General features: G+C 44.2%; 1 protein-coding gene across 1 annotated transcript in view; it reads left to right on the top strand.

Annotated features, from left to right (window-relative positions):
- The window catches only part of CSMD2 (CUB and Sushi multiple domains 2), a 354,334-nt gene that overhangs the window by 9,013 nt on the left and 324,216 nt on the right, over positions 1-21,105 (top strand). Inside the window, exon 3 of the mRNA XM_088671318.1 lies at positions 10,885-11,092. Within this exon, the coding sequence (XP_088527444.1) occupies positions 10,885-11,092 (208 nt within the window). The remainder of the gene's footprint in view (positions 1-10,884; positions 11,093-21,105) is intronic.

Raw genomic sequence — 21,105 nt, 5'->3', positions numbered from 1 at the left:
AAACTGCGGCCCTCTAGAGGTTTTGGCCTACATGATCCCTAGCTAACAGAACCGGTGGCTGGGGAAGATGGGAATTGTAGTCCAAAACACCTGGAGGGCCGAAGTTTGGGGATGCCTGCTCTAGGAGGAGTAAAAAAACAAAACAAAACCTTCTTTCCGCCACATAGGCTAAGTGAAAAACACCCCAAATCCTTTGTTAGTTAGTTTGCTGAATTTAAGCGGAGCTGATGGGTTTATGACTCCACTTGGCAGTTGAGCACAGATTCAGGAAGCCAGCTGAAGGAGTTGAGAACATTTGTAATGCTGCTTTTTAAGCATATCAAATACACATTATCTCATTAAAAGTGTCCTGGCCTATTAGAACTCAAACAGTTGCTTGGAATGCACTGTGCACAAAGTGTGTGTTTATGTTTTGTTTTTATTTATTTATTAATCCTGGGCTCTTGACAGGCACTTTGATATGTTGTAATAATAAGTTAAAAATAAGCTCATCAAATTAGGAGAAATATTAACAAGTAGTGCTGGAAGCTCTTAATATTTTAAAAGGATTTTTTAAATTAAAGTTTCAAGAACAAAGGGGATAATTCTCCAGAAAAGGAACCAGCTGGTTTATACTGTTTTGATATTGGGTCTGACATAATGGTTCTGTTCAGAGAGAGAGAGAGAGTGCCGTGGGATGATTTCCATGAAGAATTTAATGGAGAAATGATTTTCAGGATGGAAAATCGACTCTTTAATTGAGGCCTTACAAAAAATAAATCCACATTGTCTCTGAGTCATCAGTATTTCTACTGTGCTGTTTCTTAAATTGTCTGTCAACAGTCATGTCATCCAGGCCTCAAGAACTTGAACTACAAAACTCATAGCCTTGGGCTGTGACCTATCTTGGTGAGTTATCTGGGACCATGTGTGGTTAGACCTCAAAGCACTCTTCAGATGTGGAAGGGAATGCTGCTGCACAACAACTGCAACTGTCTAAAACTGTGAAGAGGCACTGTGAAGCTATGTGGACTGATAACCTGACTTTCTGCTCTTCACTGGTCAACACAAAAAAGGAGATGGGGCTGTGTGTAGCATCAACCTCTGTGAATATGGCAGGCAGCAAGAGGCCTCTGGTTTGGCCAAGTCAAACATACTATAAACTCTAGGAGCTGCCCCAGCCTGCCTGACAGAGCAATGCCTTATGCCAGCTGAGACCCAGCTGTTCCGGCTCCAGCAACTGACCTTAGGAATCCTAAGATGGAGACAACACACTCCAGTTCTGGATTTTGAGAATGATCACCACACAACTTTGGCCTGATCATGATATCACAAGTACCGGAAAATTAGCCTGATTTACCCAAATGAGGATGCTGGAAATGGTTCGATGAATGCAGAGTGTTATCTGGAAAGCCCCTGGTTTTGAAGAAGATGGCCTCAGCCTCAAATTAACCACTATTCCGCTCAGCTTCAGTGTCTCCCTTCCTAAGCCTTAGAGGGCTGTTGGAAGGGTTCCTGGGGTACTTTATGATAAGCACTTGAACATTAAACATACATACAGTAAATACTTCAACTAATTCTGTTGTTACTAATTCTGTTCTAAATGGAACTTGGGCTTCTTGGAAGGCCAGTTAAGGATCGTGGTTGTCACAGTTTAACTCTGCCTAAACCTTGAACTTGAGCTGTCCTCAGAGGAGGAGCAAGAGGAGCAGGACTGTCCAGCAGATCTCCATAATGCCAATGTTTCTGAGGAGACATGGTCCTGAGGCAGCCCTGCCTCACATCAGCTGCCTGGATTCCTGGACTACTCTTGTCTCACCCAGAACCACAGGGGTAGAGGAGGCGATAACTCAGGCAGAAACTCCAGAGTCAAAGTTCCCTGCTAGTTGCCTGCAAAGCTACTTGGGAGGAGGCTGAAGTTTACTGGAGCACCTGTTTGGACCAGGGCCTGCCAGCAAAAGCACCTTCATTGCTGAACATCTAGCCTTCCTGACATGGGGAAATGTATAATGGACTCCACAGAAGTGACTGAGAAACTCACATGTCCATGGCTTTCAGACACTGCTCATGTCCCCCAAGTGGCTGTAGCAATTATTTGCCAGTTTGGCTTGTTCCTTTTCAAAATGCAGACAGAATTGTGATTTGGGTTATTTCTGCCCCGAGTACCAGCTGTCACACACAGGGATGCAATTTGTACTTACACAATGTGTTTGCCTCACCGGCTTGACACAGTTGGGCAACAGATGGTCATAAGAAATCTGAGTTGGCGTGAAGGAGAGCTTCTTTCCTCCTAGAGTTTACAGCAATCATTTCAGACCCTGCTTGTTGAGATGGTGGCTGAATTGTTCAAAAACCAAGATTCTACCAAGTCATATCATAACTCGGGCTCAAAGTGCGCTAAAGACTGCTTCCTTCCGTTGGATACCGTTATAATATTTTAAGGTGCACAGAGAGCTTCCGCTTAATGATGCTATCTATATACTAGATTCAGGCAGCAAATGTGGGGGAAGAGGTGTTCTCAGTGGATCCCACCTCCTTAGGGATCTCCCTTGCTGGAGCATTTAAGTTTGTGTCCAGCTTTTATGCACATGCAGTACCTTGCTCTGAACTTAGCCTCAATTCCAGATGACAAGTGATGATCTGCAAGCTTTATTCAGGCTTCTGAGTTCTATTCATGGCTCCCCCTCTTTTTAAGACTGTTTGAAGTATTGGGAATAAGATACTGGTGAAAGAATTATCCTGCATAATGTGGCCTAGTGCTTCACCATAAACTTCAGTAAACCTACCAACATTCCAGAAATGCCAAATCTTTTGGACCGAGTGTCTTAAATCATACCTGGTTTTTTGGGGGGGTTTTTTGCATAACCTTTAGGTACACAGGGAAAAATTTTTAAATCGTACCTGTTTGGACTGGCCTTTGGGGCTGTGGATTAGCTCAACCCAAAGCCTTTGGCACAGATTATGCGGCAAATAATCAAGATAACATTGTGACAATGTGCCCTGGTTGTAGATATTCCAGGACCAAGCCAGCTGTCTCATATTGTTAAAAGGAGAGCTCTGCTGATTTGACCAAGGATCAGTCTAGAGCAGGGGTAGCCTGTTGCAGATTCATTCCCCATGTCTGCTGTTATGAGATTATTGTTTATCACATGATGGTGTATGTTTTTATTCCACAGTGGGAAGTGTTAAGGCAAGATGTTTGTGTTACTGTGTTTCCTAAAGTGGGACTATTTTCTTTTGTTCTATCTCTTTGCTGTCTGATGCTAGAGAGAGAGGGAGCCATGTTGCAGTGATCTGAGTGTATTTTATGTAAATAAATGTAGATTAGCCAAATGCTGTGCTACTGAGTTCTGTTACGCAAAGTGCGAAGACTCTGTGGATCCCTAAATGTGCTGATGTCTCCAAGGCATCAGTCACTGTGATGTTTGGGCTATAGAAAGCTTTTGAAGCTCCCGAACGATCAACCAGGAGGGAGAGAACATGCCAGTCGGGCATGTGTCTTTGCCATGGTCCTACTCGTGAGTAGGAGCTCCTAACATAGTCAACATGGTGCTCTCCAGAGATTGTTTTCCTACAACACTCAAGTTTCCTGACCATTGGCCATTGTGTCTGGAGCTGATGGGAACTGTAGTCCAGCAAACACTAGAGGGCACCATGTTGGATATCTCTGGTCTAGAGAAGAAAAAACTGGCAGAACCAAAGCAGCAGATGAAAGCTTGTCAAGTCATTGTGGGATAAGGCAAGGACAGTGCAGGTAACAGTGGAGGTTTACAGGTACATTTTTAAATCCCTCTGCTGGGTCTGACTGAAGGCTCATCTAGTCTGGATCCTGTGTCCTACAGTGACCCAACAGCTACCCCAGGCAAGCAGGGCATGGAGGCAACAGCTCTCTGCTTGTTCCCTGGTAGTTGATGTTAGCAGCAGGCTGCCTTGACTCATGGTGAACCTAGGTATTGTGGCTAGTAGCCAATAATGCTTGCATGTTTGCTCACTTTTAAAAGATGTACAGTAAGCTCGCATCTTACACTCAGGGATCATGCCTAAAGCCAAAATTGTGCATAGTCAAAAACATGTTGGGTGCAATGCATGTGGGATTGCTGAAGTCTTTTTTCCTGGATGCCTGGCCCCTTTCCACCCCCTTTTATTGATTTATTTTTGGGAATATTTTGCCAAGAGCCGAATGCCGAATGCCAACAAGTTGAATTCACACATGTTGCAAGCTTACCGCATATGACATCACAGCAGCTTCGCCTAAAGTAGGAAGGCAATCTGATGAGCTCCTAATGAGAAGTGTATAGGACTTAGCCTATAAGAGACTGATATACAGTGTACTAAAGAAAGGTGGTATTGGGCCTTGCAAATATTTCCCTCTCTTTAGTTTGAAGAGGACACACAGGGAGTGGATGTATTCCCGTGTGTGTGTGTGTGTGTGTGTGTGTGTGTGTGTGTGTGTGTGTATGTGTTAAAAGGCTGTTTTGCTGCTGGCATAGTGTGACCTGGAGTTTCCAGATATAGGACTGATGAGTTTGACACAACAGTGCTGTAAATGTTCAAGTGAAGATGACCCATGCCTTCAACCAGAAGTCTTTTGAAAATATAATGACAATATTTATCCTTGGGTATTAAAGCTGCTTGAGACAAATAGGTGTTCATAATGTAAAGCTGGAGAGAGCCCCTTGACGAACGCATCTGCAATGCTGTTCTGTAGTGTACATTGTAAAGTTAACAGGCTTTTGTTGGCGCCTTCTCAATAAATAGTGCCGCCTTTTGATGGCACTCCAACATCCTAAAGTGACACACTACCACAATGCAAGTCAAATTAATTCCTCATTTCCCTTTATCTTCTTCCCCATGTTTTTTGTCCTTGATCCTCCTACTTTATTTGCTCTAATAGTTTTGTGTTAATAGAGTCAGCTTGTACAGGAAGATAACCTGTGGCAAGCCACGGATCCCGGTCTCTTTCTGCACAGTAAATGCTGTCAGCTTTACTGAATGACTTTCTCTCTCTCTCTCTCTCTCTCTCTCTCTCTCTCTCTCTCTCTCTCTGTGTGTGTGTGTGTGTGTGTGTGTTGCTTATTTAGAAGTGGGGTCTGCAGCAAAACATTGTAGTGTGGAGTACAGTATTTTTGTTTAGGATTCCAATTACTCCAGTCTATGAAAAAACCCTCCATTCAGGTTTTTCATGCCTCAGTCCTCATTTCACTGTTTTTGGGTCTGGTTATTTCCCCTTCAGCATTTCTGTCCTTCTGCAAACCTTGGGATTCCCCCAAGCCTGCTGATACCTCTCTTTTATGTGTGGGCGGTGCTGTTTTGGCTACACAAGCAGCAATAATCACAGACTGAACTTGGAACTAGAGGAAATCCCCCTAATATTAATAGTGATTGAATAGTGGTTTCTCAGGTTGAGATGCAAGCATATGTGAGCAAATGCACCCATTCCATTCCTATATCATCCTTTACTACTCAGCCCTCCCTCACTGTATTCATGGCCAAATTCCTAATGCTTTGGGGATGAGGCCTTGGATATTGAAGAGATGATGGAGTTTGGGAGGAAGGGAGAGAAGCATTTCCCTTGCACCAGCCTTGGATAACCCCACTTCCTAGAAGTCCCGGTATGTGAAGAATCCTTCTTGGGTCTGTCTCCTACTGCAACAACATTGATTGATTGATTGATTGATTGATTTACCACACTTACATAAAAATACTGTATGGTAAGGTGCAGTGCAACATGTACAGATCACATTAGCAAAATATCTATTAAAAAAGCATTCCATGTCACCCAGGTATGCTGTGCCAGCTTTGCCTCTGATGGCAGCACCGCCTCTAAACAGCAGCACAGGCATCAACAGACGGATCAGGTCCAGCCCCCAAGAAGGAATTCATGTTTGCTTGCTCATTTGCCATGCTGAAGTTGTGCCCACCGTATTCCCATAGAAAAGGTGGGAATACAATTTGGCTTGCTTCGCCATGCGTAGCACATTTTGCATATGAACTGCACTGCTTTGAGCATTAAAGGTTTTGGCACAAACAGTGCTCCGAGTTCGAGTTCTTCATCCAGTGAGCATCAGGGCAGCCTCAGGAGTCCTCAAAGGTGCACTGTCTCCTCAGTTGTAAGAACCTTACACAATAGAATTTTGATACAACTATTCCAACAATCCCATCAAACCCTCTTCTTGCTTTGTTTCATCAATAGACCACCACACAAAATAACCTTACCACAGTCATACATGATATTATTGGGGGGGGCAATATAATCTCTACATTCAGTGAAGGGTTAGAATTAGAGCAAACACATAAATTCATGAATTTAGAATGGCTGGAAATCATGCCACCTGGCTTCCGCATGAGGCCAGCCTGGCAACAGGGGAGTGGGAGAGATATGCAAACAAGACCTTGGCAGAGAAGAATGGCACTGTGCAACAGCTTCCCCAGGGGAAGTGACAGAAGTTGTGTTCCTCCGGCTTATTACCTTGTTATTGTGCTTTGGGAGATACTGTGTCAGGGATTACCTCTCATGGGTCAGCTACTGGAGCTACAGACTAGAGAATATTATGGGACAGTGACGTGTTTTCACACACTGCACTGGCCCTGCCCAACTAGGCCGAACATCAGGCATTGCATAGCAAGACCTCATGAACCTCAGTTCTCTAGTAGATAGATAAAGCACATAAACAAGAGGATTTTAGTTTATGGGTTCAAATAGGCCACAACTTTATTGGTTATAGATGTGAATGGTTTGGCTTAGGCATTGGGTGAAGCCAGACTACATCTTGACTCCTGCCCATCTGCAGGGAGTCCAACTAAGGGTAAACCACCAGCAGGGGGAGCCCTATGACTTACATCAAATCAGGGGCACCCCAAGGGGTCCCTGTTGGGGTAGTGGTATGGCCCTAGCCTACGTCCAGGCATCGGACAGAATCCACTCCTGTGGATCCCTTTAACAGGATACCCTTAATGAGGAGGGGCAGGCGGAGGCTACAATCTCCCCTCCATCCAAACAAAGGCTTACCCAAGGTCTAATTTCAAAGTTGTGGTGATTGCTATGAGGTAGGTGAAAACCAAATGGCTGGAGCCAATTTGCCAAGTGGAAAAAATCCTGCCTGGTCCCAACAATACACCATTTGACATTAGTCCATAGCAAGGTCGTTCACAGCAAAGCAGAAAAAGATGGTGGGTGGGAGATCCGGAGAAGGGCACAACAGGACGGTCTCTGCCACGCCGTGGTTTAAATTCTCCACTGCCATGCCCCCGTCAACGCTGATTGGTCAGCAGCGCCCACCCTTTGAGCAGGGCCCCACCCAGCGCCAACGGCATGGGCAAGCAGCAGTGAGAAGGGTGCCAGTCTCTGTCCCCTGCTCGGATCACCATGGGGCCCAGGGCCTGGCCGCCCACCAAATAAGGTAAGCAGACTTCTTAGACAGGAAAATGGCAATAAGGCATGTATTGTTTGGGCTGAGAGTTTGCGTGAGCAGCAATGGCACTCCTAGTTCTGGACCAGATGACCCTCATGGTCCCTTCCAGCTCTGCAATTCTATGATACGTTTTTCAGTTCTTTGTTTTGATGCTCAGCTCTAACTTGTTTGCAAAACTCCCACCTTCCAACTCCCACCTTCCTGCTCCCAGTCCCTGGTTCAGCCCTCAAAGACTGAGGAAAGTGCTGCAACTCCTGTCTCTGGGGACCGGAGAAACTTTGCTGTGAGATACTTACAGAACAAGAACCCAATTAGTAATTTTCAACAATTGTTATCAACTGATGGCAATGAAGGCAGTATTTTTGGTTGCTAACATAATATATTTCTGAAATATGGAAAGGGGGAAGACTTGTGTTCTTTTCTCTTTTTTAATATGCATGTTAAGCAACGGAAAGGATTACATTCGTGAATCAGTCATTTTTAAGTCGTTTTTAGCCATGGGCTATTATGAATAATTGCCAGTTATATATGCCACTTGGCACATGCACACACTCTATGGCATAAGCAACAATAAACTAAATAGAACCAAATATTTGACTGTGACTTGTCAAAAATTTAAATAGATTGTTTAAGTTTTAAAAATGAAAATGTCCAACATGTCAACAAGAGATAACTCAGATTACTAAATTCTACAAGATTATATAGAATTCAGCTTGCAGATAGCTAAATCAATCATTTGTCTATTCTTCTGTTTTCATTAATGTTGCTGCTGCTTTGGTGTTTTTGTGTTTTTCCACCTTGATGGAATAGTTGTGAATTGTTTCCTTCAAGCTATGTTCAAGCACACTCCAGACTTTATTGCACTCATATTTGTTGTTACTTTTGTGAGCTTGTGGCTGAGAAGGGTTTCAACCAAGGACAGTAGGCTTACATTACAGACAGGAAAATGAGCATGACATCCAACTCCATAACCAGCCTGATGAAAAACAATGACAAAGCAAGCCATTTCATGGAGAAAGCTGCCTTGAGTGCTGTTTATGTTGAAAGTCAGAATATAAACTATTGTAAAAAGAACAATAGTGGTGAATTTTTTTCCCAAAGCAGAATTGGTTTTTTGCCCCAGTGGAGGGTGGTGTCCCACTAACACACTAATGCTCAAAGCCCCATGCCCGAGTGGAGGGTCCCAGTGCTCAGCGGCAAAGCACATGCTTTTCTTGCAGAAAATATACAGTTCAGTCTCCAATGTATTCCATTAGAGGGATCAGGTTCTAGTTGGTGATATGAAAGGCCTTCTGCTTTGAAGAGCTGCTGCCTGCCAGAGGAGGCAATACTGGACTCGGTGCACAAATAGTCTGACCTGCTATAAGACAGCTTTATGTTCTTGATTCCACCCACCTTCCAGATTTGCCAGGTCTCTTGTATCTGTCCTATTGCTCCCTTCCAAACTATATTCCCTCCCCCTTGCTATCACCTCCAAGATTTTTACATTAAAAACAAACCAATACATCAGGGCGAAAGGTCACTCACATTTCTGCCATGTATTGTTTGAGCCTGAACTGCTTTGTGCTAAATGACTGTATGTCGGAAAGAACCATATGAACATAGTATTTCAGCTTTGGCAAACTGTCATCACTTTGCTATGCCCTCCCGTGGGGATGAGCAATATACTTTCTTGATGGCATTTACAACAAAGCCCCCCAACCTTGTAGAAGTCAGAAACACAAATAAGCAGACTAAGGACTCATCCAGCCCTTGCCCTGAAGCTTTCCCCCAAGGAAACCCAATCTTTGCGTGGACAGGCGGAGTCCCCCAAACCCTCAGGCGACCCGCTGAGCGGAATAAAGATGCAAGACAACGTGCTATCGGATTCAAATTGGCCACAACTTTATTAAGAGTCAGATGTAGGGAGACCTTGGCTCAGGCATTGGGCATTATCCTTCCCAGTCCCCAGCCGGGATTCTGGGAGGCGTCGGGGTTATCCACATATATGGGAGTTGGGGCTGGCTCTGGAAAACATATGTTCAAGCAGAGAGAACCTGCCCCCTGTTCGCTGCCACTGGAAGGGGGAAGTGATGACGCCGATTGGCATGGTCAAGGCTTCCCCCAATACTCCGCTCTTGTTGCCGCAAAGGGGGTGAGGTCTCCGCCTCACGCCCCTCCCTCTAGGAAAATAGCCAAAGAATTCCGCCCAAGGCCTGACACTGCCAAAGTTGTGATGTATTGCTATGGGAAAGGCGAAACCTGCCAATGCAGGAAAATTCCTTTCCGACCCTTCAACAGCGGCCTTGACATACCCTGTTTCTCCGAAAATAAGACATACCCATCAAATAAGCCGTAGCAGGATTTCTACGCATTTGCGCAATATAAGCCATACCCCGAAAATAAGACATAGTGATAGGCGCAGATCTGGAGGGCGCCAAGGAAGAGGCTAGGCTGGACACTTAATAAAAAATAAGACATCCCCTGAAAATAAGCCACCGTGTGTGTTTTTGAGGAAAAATCAATATTAGGCGGTGTCTTATTTTCGGAGAAACACGGTAGCAGCGCCTGTGAACATGTAGAGAAAAGGTTAACCTGCAAAAGAACATGAATGAGGGTGTGGAGGGTGGGAGAAGCTCTGGAACCAACGGGTGCTTGGAGGTAAGATTCAAATTCCCTTGTGTGACCGGACAGCCCCTCCCCTTACCTGGCCATCCCCTGGCAACACCTCCCCAGGCAGGATTGGATGCTGGGCTTGGGTAGGCGGAGACCCCTGGCATCCTACCTAGGAAGGCGATGCCAGCCCCGAACTACCAGGGAGTCGCCTCTGGGATCAGGGGGCTGCGTGCGTCCCCGCAAAAGTTGCCCCCCATTGATGTGTGGAGCGGTCATTACTGCTGAATTGGAGCAAATGCCAACTGAATTTGGCGTTTCCTCCAATTTATCGCTAAAGAACAGGATTTCCAGGGGAAACTAATCAGGCAAGGGAAAACTAATCAGACCTGTGCTTTCTAGGTAGTGGACAAGCACAAGTTTGTATGAGCCCTAAAGTTGGATCCTGGAATATGTGTGAAGAAATACGAAATTTGCTTCTAAGCATGCACAAACTGCCTTCCCCACACTATGAAGCACCTCCAGACGCATTGTTTTAGAGCAGGTCTTCTGAGACCTTATGAAACTAGAGCCTGAAGTTTGTCCTTAGGTTGTGAGTGCCTAGGGATGGTGGCGGGGCAGTTCAGTTTGACCCATTTCCACATCCATTTACATATATCATCATCATCATCATCATCCATGCAAAAATTGGTCTAGGTAACCACCCACTAAGAGTGCCTCAGTATTATATGTAGATTCATAGAATTCTGATTCATAGAACCATTTTGGTTGGAGAACTACCAGTACATCACAAAATCTGTAAAAGTGTGAATGTCAAAGGAAGTGAGAATGACATAGGTTCTCCTGAAAATGCAAACTGAATAAATCTTACTTCTAATTCACCTTCATCTTTTGCCTTCAGCTGATGATGCCTGTGGTGGGACACTTCGGGGGCAGAGTGGGATTATTTCGACCCCCCATTATCCTTCGGAGTACAGCAACAATGCAGACTGCACATGGACCATTCTAGCAGAGCCTGGGGATACCATCGCTTTGGTATTCCTGGATTTCCAACTAGAAGATGAATATGACTTTTTAGAGGTTACTGGAACTGAGGGATCCTCCCTATGGTAAGATGATGGCTATGCTTTCTTATATCTGTGGGTTATCTGCCAGTATATCTCTCAACTTTGGTGAATCTGTGGGGAAAGAAAACTCCAAGCCTCTATGTGTGTGTCCTTGCAGACTTAAATCAGACATATCTCTCAAGGCTTCCAAAATTGGTCTATTTTTATTGCAGTCTTTCATTCTCGTTGGTTGTTTTCTTTTAACACTGTTTTATGACCTGTATTATGTTTTATATTCTATTTCTGCATACCACGTGGGTATTCTTTGAATGTAGAACAGCCGGTGAGTTCCGAAATAAAAATAAATAAATAAAAAGTCGAGGTATTTAAAAAGAGCATTGTGAGTCTTAAAAGCTGTGATATATCATAGGGGTTGAGGCAGCCTCTTTGATAGTCTGGGTCCAGTTTTTTTTTTTTTAAGGATTTGTGGGATGTATCTCACATTAGTTACACTCAGAGTAGACCCACTGAAATTAACGAACATGACTAATTTAGATTTATTTCAGTGGGTCTTCTTTTAGTATACTGTAGCTGATGTTGGATACAACCCTTTGCTGTTAGTGTTTGTGGAGTGCAGTTAAGTTCTGATTTTCCGTACCGCTCACATTGGCATACAGATTTAATTGTATCTGTGCATTTATGATTTTAACTCTGAAATGAAATGCAGGGTGTCATCTATGATGCACTAAAGTTTTGCACTTAAAGGGAAGATTTCATGATCAAGATTTGCAGCTTGTTATAGTCACTATTAAGATCTTTTTAAAGCATGCAGTAATGAGAAATATCTAGATATTTTTGATAGCTTGGTTAAGCTTTGCAGCATCGGGCTTCTGTCTTTGATACATGTCCTTTTTGATGATTCCCATAGCAGAGAGCTGGTTAAGTAGAATTTAAAGTGTAGGATGTAACGGTCCGTAACCTTGCTTTTTAGAATGGTGTGATTATTTTAAAATGGGTTGCTGTCTCTGTTATGGGAACTGTGGTGATCTTGCTAAAATTAGGTTTGCTCTGAACTGTGGCTTGCGATGAACCTCAGGCTCCTGTAGACCAGTCAAGCTCCCTTCCCTCTGGAATGCTACCATTGCCTCTGACCATTTGCCTCTGTAACCCTTGGTGGCGCTAGTTAAGCAATTAGGGCACACAATCCCTTGTTGACTGGGTGAAACTCTGAACTTCTGCCACGGCACCTCCTCCCCACCCCCAGAAATTGGGAAGGGGAAGAAGATATTTGTGCTGCTGGAAATGTCCCACCGTTGTATCAGCAGTAACAGGAGTCATAAGACTTTTGAAGCCAGGTGGTCTCAGTGTTGGTATGATGCTGTAACAGAGGTGCATCTTGCAGGTTTCCCATAGTCATCTGGTTGGCCGCAATGAGCACAGGGTGGTGGGCTAGATGGGTCATTGGCCTGATCCAGCAAGGCGCTTCTTATGTTCTAATGTTGTTATGTTCAAATAAAATGGGGATTCTTGTAAAGGCAATACAGATGTGTTTTGGGGAAGAACACAAAGCAGGTTTTGGTTTGCTAACTGCTCTGGAGGATTCTAGGGTGGGGAAATAGAGTGAGGCATGGAAACTTTAATTGCAATGAAATACTATTCAGGGACGCGGGTGGCACTGTGGGTTAAACCACAGAGCCTAGGGCTTGCCGATCAGAATGTAGGTGGTTCGAATCCCCGCGACAGGGTGAGCTCCCGTTGCTCGGACCCTGCTCCTGCCAACCTAGCAGTTTGAAAGCACATCAAAGTGCAAGTAGATAAATCGGTACCGCTACAGCGGGAAGGTAAACAGCATTTTCGTGCGCTGCTCTGGTTTGCCAGAAGCTGCTTTGTCATGCTGGCCACATGACCTGGAAGCTGTACGCCGGCTCTCTCGGCCAATAACACGAGATGAGCGCCGCAACCCCAGAGTTGGTCACGTCTGAACCTAATGGTCAGGGTTCCCTTTACCTTTACCTTACTATTTAATCAACTATTAAATGGGAAGATAAAAGGAAGATACATGAAGCAATTGGAAGCAGCCATGTGTCTTTTGTAGTATATTGCTTTTGCCTTAATTTCTAATGTGTAACTGTACCCTGGGCCTGTGTGACATTGACAAAGTATTTTTATCAAGGCCCCCACTTGGGCTACAGCAGCTGCAGACTCCAGGGCTTTACATGCAGGATGGGAATGCAGTCTCTTCAGAGACATGGTCTTCCTTTTGGGCTCTGATGGCAGGATTAGCATTTTGTCACCTATCTCTCCAGCTCTCCCCTCCTGCTGTGTTACAAGACACTGTGACTGAGAGATACCCAGAATAAAAGATGCAGAGAATCATTCATGAAGGAGTCTTAAAATAACACAGGCTCCATCTGCTTAGAGCAAAATAAATCAATCTTCTCTTGTAATCACAGTTGTGTTTCTTTTTTATTTCCTGTGGTAAATAATTCTCAGTGGTGAAAAAGAGAGCAACCTTTGCATTTGGGGTGGGACCTCCCTTTCTGAAAGGGTGGAGGACATGGAGGGCATGTCTTGAGGTCCAAGACAGGGTGCTTGTGAAGTATATGAAGAAGAGAAACCAACTTGGGTGGAGTTTGGTGGCTGCCCAAATAAAATGCCACCATGGCAGTGGAAATTACCACCACAACAATAAGCAGCCAGTACGTTGGGCTGAAACAAATCTAAAGGTGGCTAAATTGGAGAAGGAATGTGTTTTGTAAATTGGGGTGGGTGCAATGGAAGTCTTATCAGTGTCAGCAGCATTTGTCTTGGATGTCCAGTAGTGCCCCCCCCCCCATTTTTTGCATTGGAATAATGTTGAATCCTGGCAGCCACCCACTGTCTGCCATTGGCAGAAGAACTTGCGTCCACCACAGATAGGCTTTGTGTGCCTCTCACACATTTCTTGAAATTTTGCACGTAGAGACAGCTCAGAGGTTTCACTTACTTCTAATATTTCAAGTTCCAAAGTCCCGTTGAACATACTGCTGCATTGATAAAAGGAGAGTATAAGTTCTGGCCCTTTGGGAGCTGTGGAATGAGCATCAGGAGCCGGGAGCCAGACACAGCAGAGTAGACGCTTGTGTTGCCCAGGAAAAAATCCAGCCTGATCCTGAAGCCAGATCAGAGAGCCAGTGGTCAGCCTGGGTGAGTCACTCCAGAGCTTACAAGCACTTTACCATCCAGGAGATGCTCCAGCCTACAGCCTCAGTGGCTCACCAGATAGGACAGCAGAACACAGGCCTGCAGGTCCTCTGTTCTAGCCATGACAAATGCTGACACAGACTTGAAACCTCCAGTAACTGCAAACATAATGTGGTAAGTGATTTGTGGTAGTTAGATGGTGAAAAGGAGGTGGAGGAGGAAAGGAACTCTCTTCCAATTGACCAGATCATCCTTTCCCTGCCTTGTCTCTCATAACCAATCTTTAGTCATCATAGGTGACCAGGCAATCTACAAGATGTGGGGGGAATGCCATTATTTCTACACTCCAAATCCTCTCAGGAAGGGGAAAGGTTGTCAGCTGCTGACATAATTAGATATATTGCTGGGTATTAAATTAAAAGGTAATGTGTTTACCACAGTTGTGTCACCATCAGAAGTAAAGACGTATTCATGTAGCTAATTTTATACTTGCCTGACAAGCTGTTTTTGTGTGTGGGGGGGGAATTATAGTCTGAGTTGTTGCAAAGCTATTATTCTGGGATAGCTGCCATTTAACTCGTACCCAATTGTTTAATGTTCCTGGAGCTTGCATGAAAATTAGATGTTGCTCGTTTTAATGCAGAAATGGCATTTATTAGTGTACGTTAATACTTTAGGGGGCAGGCACTTTCATCTGGTGCTGGCAAACTTCACAAGCTATGAAGCTTCTGAGACTATTCAGGCCTTTGCTTGCCTTGGTGTAGTGCTGGCAGTGAGTGCCTGTTGCAGGTAGGAGGGATGTGAGCTTCTCCCAACAGCCTTTCTGTCCTGTTTATCTTCCCTATGGACAGAGAAGAGCCCAAGTTTGCAGCTGGTCCTGAATATGGGGTGGTATTACGCTACCACCAGGAGAAGGGCTGTAGCTCTGCGGTAGAGCATCTGCTTTGCATGTGAAGGTCTCTGGCTTGATCCCTGGTATCTCCAGGTAGAGCTGGAAAAGACTGCTGCCTAAAACCTTAGAGAGCTGCTTCTAGCCATTGCAGCCAGTATTGAGTTAGGTGGACCAATGGTCTGACATGGTATAATGTGGCTTGCTGTGTTCCTAGGCAGATATTTCTCCTGGGTGTTTTGGATCTGCAAAATCTTGGTTAACAGTGATTAAGACCACATCAAGTCACGTGACCAGTTCTGATCTCTAGGAGCTTTCAGATTACACCCAGTGAATTGAAGTAGGGATGAAGAACCCAGATTTTGTTGGGTACAATTGGCCATTGGTATGCTGTCTGTGGCTGATGGGTGTTGAATGGCATGAATGAGTTAGGGAGAAGACCAGCAGACAATCTTTCTGCTATGCTTATACAGGACTTCTTCCTGGTGCGTTATACTATGTTAGTGGGTTCTTGGGGATTCTTTCCCCCCTCCTCAGACAATAGCTGCCTTGGACTGCCTTTGGCAAACTTCATTATTTCTAAGAGTCTCTTTTCAGAAAAGGGCTGGGTCTCTGTTGTCTAAAGTAAGCCAGAGGGCTGCCCTTTCCAGTCTGCTGGCCTGGAGAACTCCCCATGATTTCAGCATAATTCAATTTCATATTCACAAGAAACTAACCTCTCAAGTTCTAGGCACAGACTTGGAAAAGGCTTTTCAAATTTTACTTTTGAAAGCTGCCAAAGAATACCCAGAGGTTGGTAATTAAATTCAAATGATTCATTTCCCCCCTTCTTTTTGTAAGTAATTTTTGCCAGTGGGGGTGGGGGTGGAGTGGGCTGAGAGAGAAGAAATCTGGTGTTTTGTTTAAGATATGTTTATGATTCTGTTTCACAATACTGCTAGAAATCATTTCCCCTTTTGCCTTTTAATTTCTTTTATTAAAACGAAATAAGAGCCATGATTTTAATTATTAGCAACATGCCAGATAGACTCAAGGCCAAATTATGCATTCTGACTCAAATATTTAATAAGAATTATAAACAGCTATAATTAGGTCAAAAAACTCATAGAAAACACACAGAAAAATTTGAGCCAACCATGTAGCAAACTTGTGTTGGATGTGGTGCCATGCTTCAGGGTGGAACAGGCACAACCATAATTGGAGGCAGCATAAAATCATAGAATTGTAGGGCTGGAGGAATCACAATTGAAAAAAATCACTGACTGATAGCCACCCAATTTCTATTTAAAAACCTCTAAAAATGAGTCCTCCGCCCTCTGAGATAGTCAGTCCCACTGTGGAACAGCTCTTACCACCAGAAAGTTCTTCCTAAAATTTTGTCAGAATATTCTTTCTTGTCATTTTAATCCATTAGTTTGGGTCCTACACTCTGGAGCAGCAGAAAACAAACTTGCTCCATTTTATATGTGGCAGTCCTTCAGATATTTGAAGATGGATAGCATATCACCTCTCAGTCTTCTCTTCTCCAGGCTAAATGTACCCAGCTCTCTCAACGATTCCTCATAAGGCTTGCTTTCCAGACTCTTGAACATCCTGGTCACCCTCCCCTGTACATGTTCCAGCTTGGCAGTTTTATCCTTAAAATGTGGTGTCCAGAACGGGAAACAGTACTTCAGGTGTAGTCTGACCAAGGCAGAATAGAGCGATGCTATTACTTCCCTTGATCAAAATAAAAAAAATCCTTCAGTAGCACCTTAAAGACCAACTAAGTTTTTATTTTGGTATGAGCTTTCGTGTGCATGCACACTTCTTCGGATCTGAAGTGTATCTGAAGAAGTGTGCATGCACACGAAAGCTCATACCAAAATAAAAACTTAGTTGGTCTTTAAGGTGCTACTGAAGGAAGTTTTTTATTTTGTTTTGACTCAGACCAACACGACTCCCTACCTGTTCCCTTGATCAGGACACTATACATCTGTTGATGCAGCCTAGAGTGGCATTAGCTTTTCTGCTGCTGCTGCTTCACACAGTTGATTCATGTTAAACTTGTGGTCTCTTTAAAACCCCATATTCTTTTTGCATGCATTGTTGTCAAGTCATATTTTTCCTGCACAAGTTGAGAATCTTACATTTGTTCCTAATGGAATTTGTTTTGTTAGTTTTGGCCCAGTTCTCCAATCTTGAATCCCAATTCTGCCTTCTGCAGCATTAGCTACCTCTCCCTGGTTGGTGTCATCCTGCATCCAAGTCATTTATAAAGATGTTGAACAACACTGAGTCCTGGACCCTGTGGCATCCCACTTCTCACTCTTTTCCAGAAATGTATGCAAAACAGCTCGACAGAAGTTTTTAAGCCTGAGAAAGAAAGAATTGGCAGCATGCTAGTAGCTCATTCTCGAGCTAGGACAATTTTTCAGTGCCAGGTGGGATGTATTTTTTCTTCCCCCCCTCCTCCTCTCTCCAAAGGCAGGAGCTGCTTTACTAGTCTCCTTATGTGACAGTCCAGTGGTGATCAAGCAAGGCCCTCCAGCTGCCAATTTCCTTCTGGTAGAAAAACAACAACAATGTGCCTGGGCTGCATGGCCAAAGTTCCAAGTCTGAGATCCCAGCTACCTTAAATCTCTCAGAATTCACATCCGGAATAACCCCCTCCATGGAAAAGAAGAGCTTGCCTTATGAGACTCCATCACACTCAAAACAAGTCTTGCCTTAAATCACTTTTGTGCCAGGACTCACATCAATACATGGAAACCAATAGATTTGGAAACCAAGGTTTGGAAGAAGAGTGGGCACTTTCAGGCAGGTCTTACAGCTTCTACATTTCCCATTTATATAGAGAAATTAGTGCTATTGTTGTTTTCAAGGCTGCTACTGGCAGATTGGTAAAGGTAAAGGGACCCCTGACCATTAGGTCCAGTCGTGACCGACTCTGGGGTTGTGGCGCTCATCTCGCGTTATTGGCCAAGGGAGCCGGCATACAGCTTCCAGGTCATGTGGCCAGCATGACAAAGCCGCTTCTGGCGAACCAGAGCAGCACAAGGAAATGCCGTTTACCTTCCCGTCAGAGCGGTACCTATTTATCTACTTGCACTTTGACGTGCTTTCAAACTGCTAGGTTGGCAGGAGGAGGGACTGAGCAATGGGAGCTCACCCCATTGCGGGGATTCGAACCGCCAACCTTCTGATCAGCAAGCCCTAGGCTCTGTGGTTTAACCCACAGCGCCACCCGCATCCCTACTGGTGATTAGTAGTGACTACATCATGTACCCTGCTAAGTCATTAGTCAACTATTTATTCCCTCTTGTTTCTATATAAAAAACCTGTTTCTGGCTTAAGACTAGAAAGATACTTTTTTTAGGGGCTAGAAATTGTCCAGTCCAAAATTTGTTCAGCCAGGCTTAAGGTATTCACTCCTAATGCCCGGGATGGTGTGAGGGAGATATGGTCTCTATTCATAATAACAGTGTATTGAGGTTCCATTTTGGAGGAGTAATTGCTGCCCCCTCTGTTTATGTCTGTATACAATTATGTCTCAGGATAGCCTATACATGCCAGCTGTCTGGTTCTACACACCAAGTGCTAAGAGACTGAGCTATGATCCAGATACCCTCTTGTCTGAATGTCACTTCTACCATGAACTCAGTAGACAAGCCTCTCTCTCTCTCTCTCTCTCTCTCTCTCTCTCTCTCTCTCTCTCTCTCTCTCTCTGCTTCCTTGTTTCCCATCCACTAAAATTGAGGATAATAATAGTGACTGTTAACTGCTCAGCAACAAATATTACCGTAAGTAGCAGTCATAGTCATAGTTGTTGCTAAGTTTAGGTTTATTAAATTTATGTATCACTTCCCACTAAAAAGTCCTTAAGTGATTTATAAGCAAGTAAATAAATGCATGTCAAAGGCACAAATCCTTTTCTCTCCTATATGCATAAAAATATTGCAGTCACCATGCTGCAGTTAGTGTGGCTGCCAGTAGGTGGCCTCACACCTGCAGTGAGGTTTAATGGAGGGGGAGGCACTTCACGCAGCAGTTTAGCAAGCTGCTGTACAAAGCACCTTTCCAATTCCATTCAAAGGGGGGTAGCGATGAGCTGGGAGGGCAGGGGGCAGGTGGTGAGCTTGTGGGTATAGGCAAGGGGGTGGATGAGATGGAAAGTGAGGAGTGTGGGGGAAGAGTGGTTGGCAAGTTAGGGTTTGCAAGTGGAGCAAGTAGAGCAGCAGTCCTTTAATAAAAAGGATGATAGTTTGACCTGCATTATATTTAATACCAAGAGTGAGCTTTTGAGCAATTGTTGCAAATTTTGTTCCTCGGAGTTGGCTCTACTCTAGAGTGAGTTTCTCTGTACATCAGGACAGCTTTGTTCTTGTTCTGCAGATGAAATGAGAATCCCATAGATGTGCCATGCAGCCATTGCTTCAGTTGCTAGAAAGCAGGATTCTGCTAAACTTCTTTCTGAGCTTGACATGTGCTAGGGCATTTGTTTGCTTCCTGCATTTGACCTCCTGGCTTTTGGCTCTTACCTGCCTCAGGCTCACATGGATATCATGTTACCAGATGGGTGTGAAACAGGCAGTCCAGGAGTGGTTTGCCGCATGCGGATCACCTAACAATGAACCAACACTTCTCACAGCTCATGAAACACTTTTTTGCAGCCCCTTTAATGACACTGTTTCTGGTGAGATCTTGGGCCGTCCTGTTTTCCTGAAAAGTGTGAAATGAAGCTGTAATGGAGATGGAATAAAAGGAGGAGAGAAGCAGTGAGGGGGAATGAAAAGCCTTCTAGCCAATTAGAAATGACAGTTCTGGGTTTTCTCGCCTGGTAGGGAAATGTTGGCAACATATTCTAGTTCAATGGGCCTTCCCTAATTGTGTTTTCTCTTGTAGGGAACGGGTGAACAGGCTTTATAGAAGAATTGAGAACAAAAATACCATATATATTTTCTGCCATATTGACCCTCTTGTTTTCTAAAGCTGTTGTTCCCACCTCTCAGCCATCACCAGAACACAGAGATATAAACAGGCATCAACATTCACCTCTCCTAGATTTCTTGTTGGTTTAGACCAGGCATGTCAAACCTGCGGCCCTCCAGATGTTTTGGCCTACAACTCCCATGATCCCTAGCTAGCAGGACCAGTGGTTGGGGAAGATGAGAATTGTAGTCCAAAACACCTGGAGGGCCGCAGGTTTGACATGCCTGGTTTAGACCAAATTATTGTCAAGCTGGGCATGGGGTGAGACACAGATGAAGCAGGAAAGGTGGAAGTTGCTTTGACTGTTTCACTGCACTGCTCAGTACAGAAGGATGCTCAGGTCAAATGTATTCTGGTCTGCAGAATTTTCATGTGTTTCCCCCATTAGTTGGTTCCTTCTTGCATCTGCGAGAAGTTTGCCATAAAAAAGAACCTGCTTGAAAATTCATATTAAAAATGGATTTTTAAAATAAAAAAATCCTCTCCAATTTATGCATTTAAAGACATAGAATCATAGAATAGAATCATAGAGTTGGAAGGGACCATAAGGACCATCCAGTCCAACCCCCTGCCAAGCAGGAAACACCATCAAAGCATTCTTGACATATGCCTGTCAAGCCTCTGCTTAAAGACCTCCAAAGAAGGAGACTCCACCACACTCCTTGGTAGCAAATTCCACTGCCGAGCAGCTCTTACTGTCAGGAAGTTCTTCCTAATGTTTAGGTGGAATCTTCTTTCTTGTAGTTTGAATCCATTGCTCCGTGTCCACTTCTCTGGAGCAGCAGAAAACAACCTTTCTCCCTCCTCTATATGACATCCTTTTATATATTTGAACATGGCTATCATATCACCCCTTAACCTTCTCTTCTCCAGGCTAAACATATTCTGATATACTTCTGAGTTGAGAAATTCCTTGAACATCCTTACTTAGGCTAAATGTCTCTTATTAGGATTTAAGAGATCTAGCCTATAATGCCCCATATGAGTTTCTCTGGTCAGCATTCTTCTTATTCTGAATTCTGGTATAATTAGG

This window comes from Zootoca vivipara, chromosome 6 (genome assembly GCF_965207765.1).
Source record: "Zootoca vivipara chromosome 6, rZooViv2.hap1.1, whole genome shotgun sequence".
NCBI lineage: Eukaryota > Metazoa > Chordata > Lepidosauria > Squamata > Lacertidae > Zootoca > Zootoca vivipara.
Note: the sequence above shows the minus strand (reverse complement) of the source record. Positions and strands in the feature narration are given on the sequence as shown.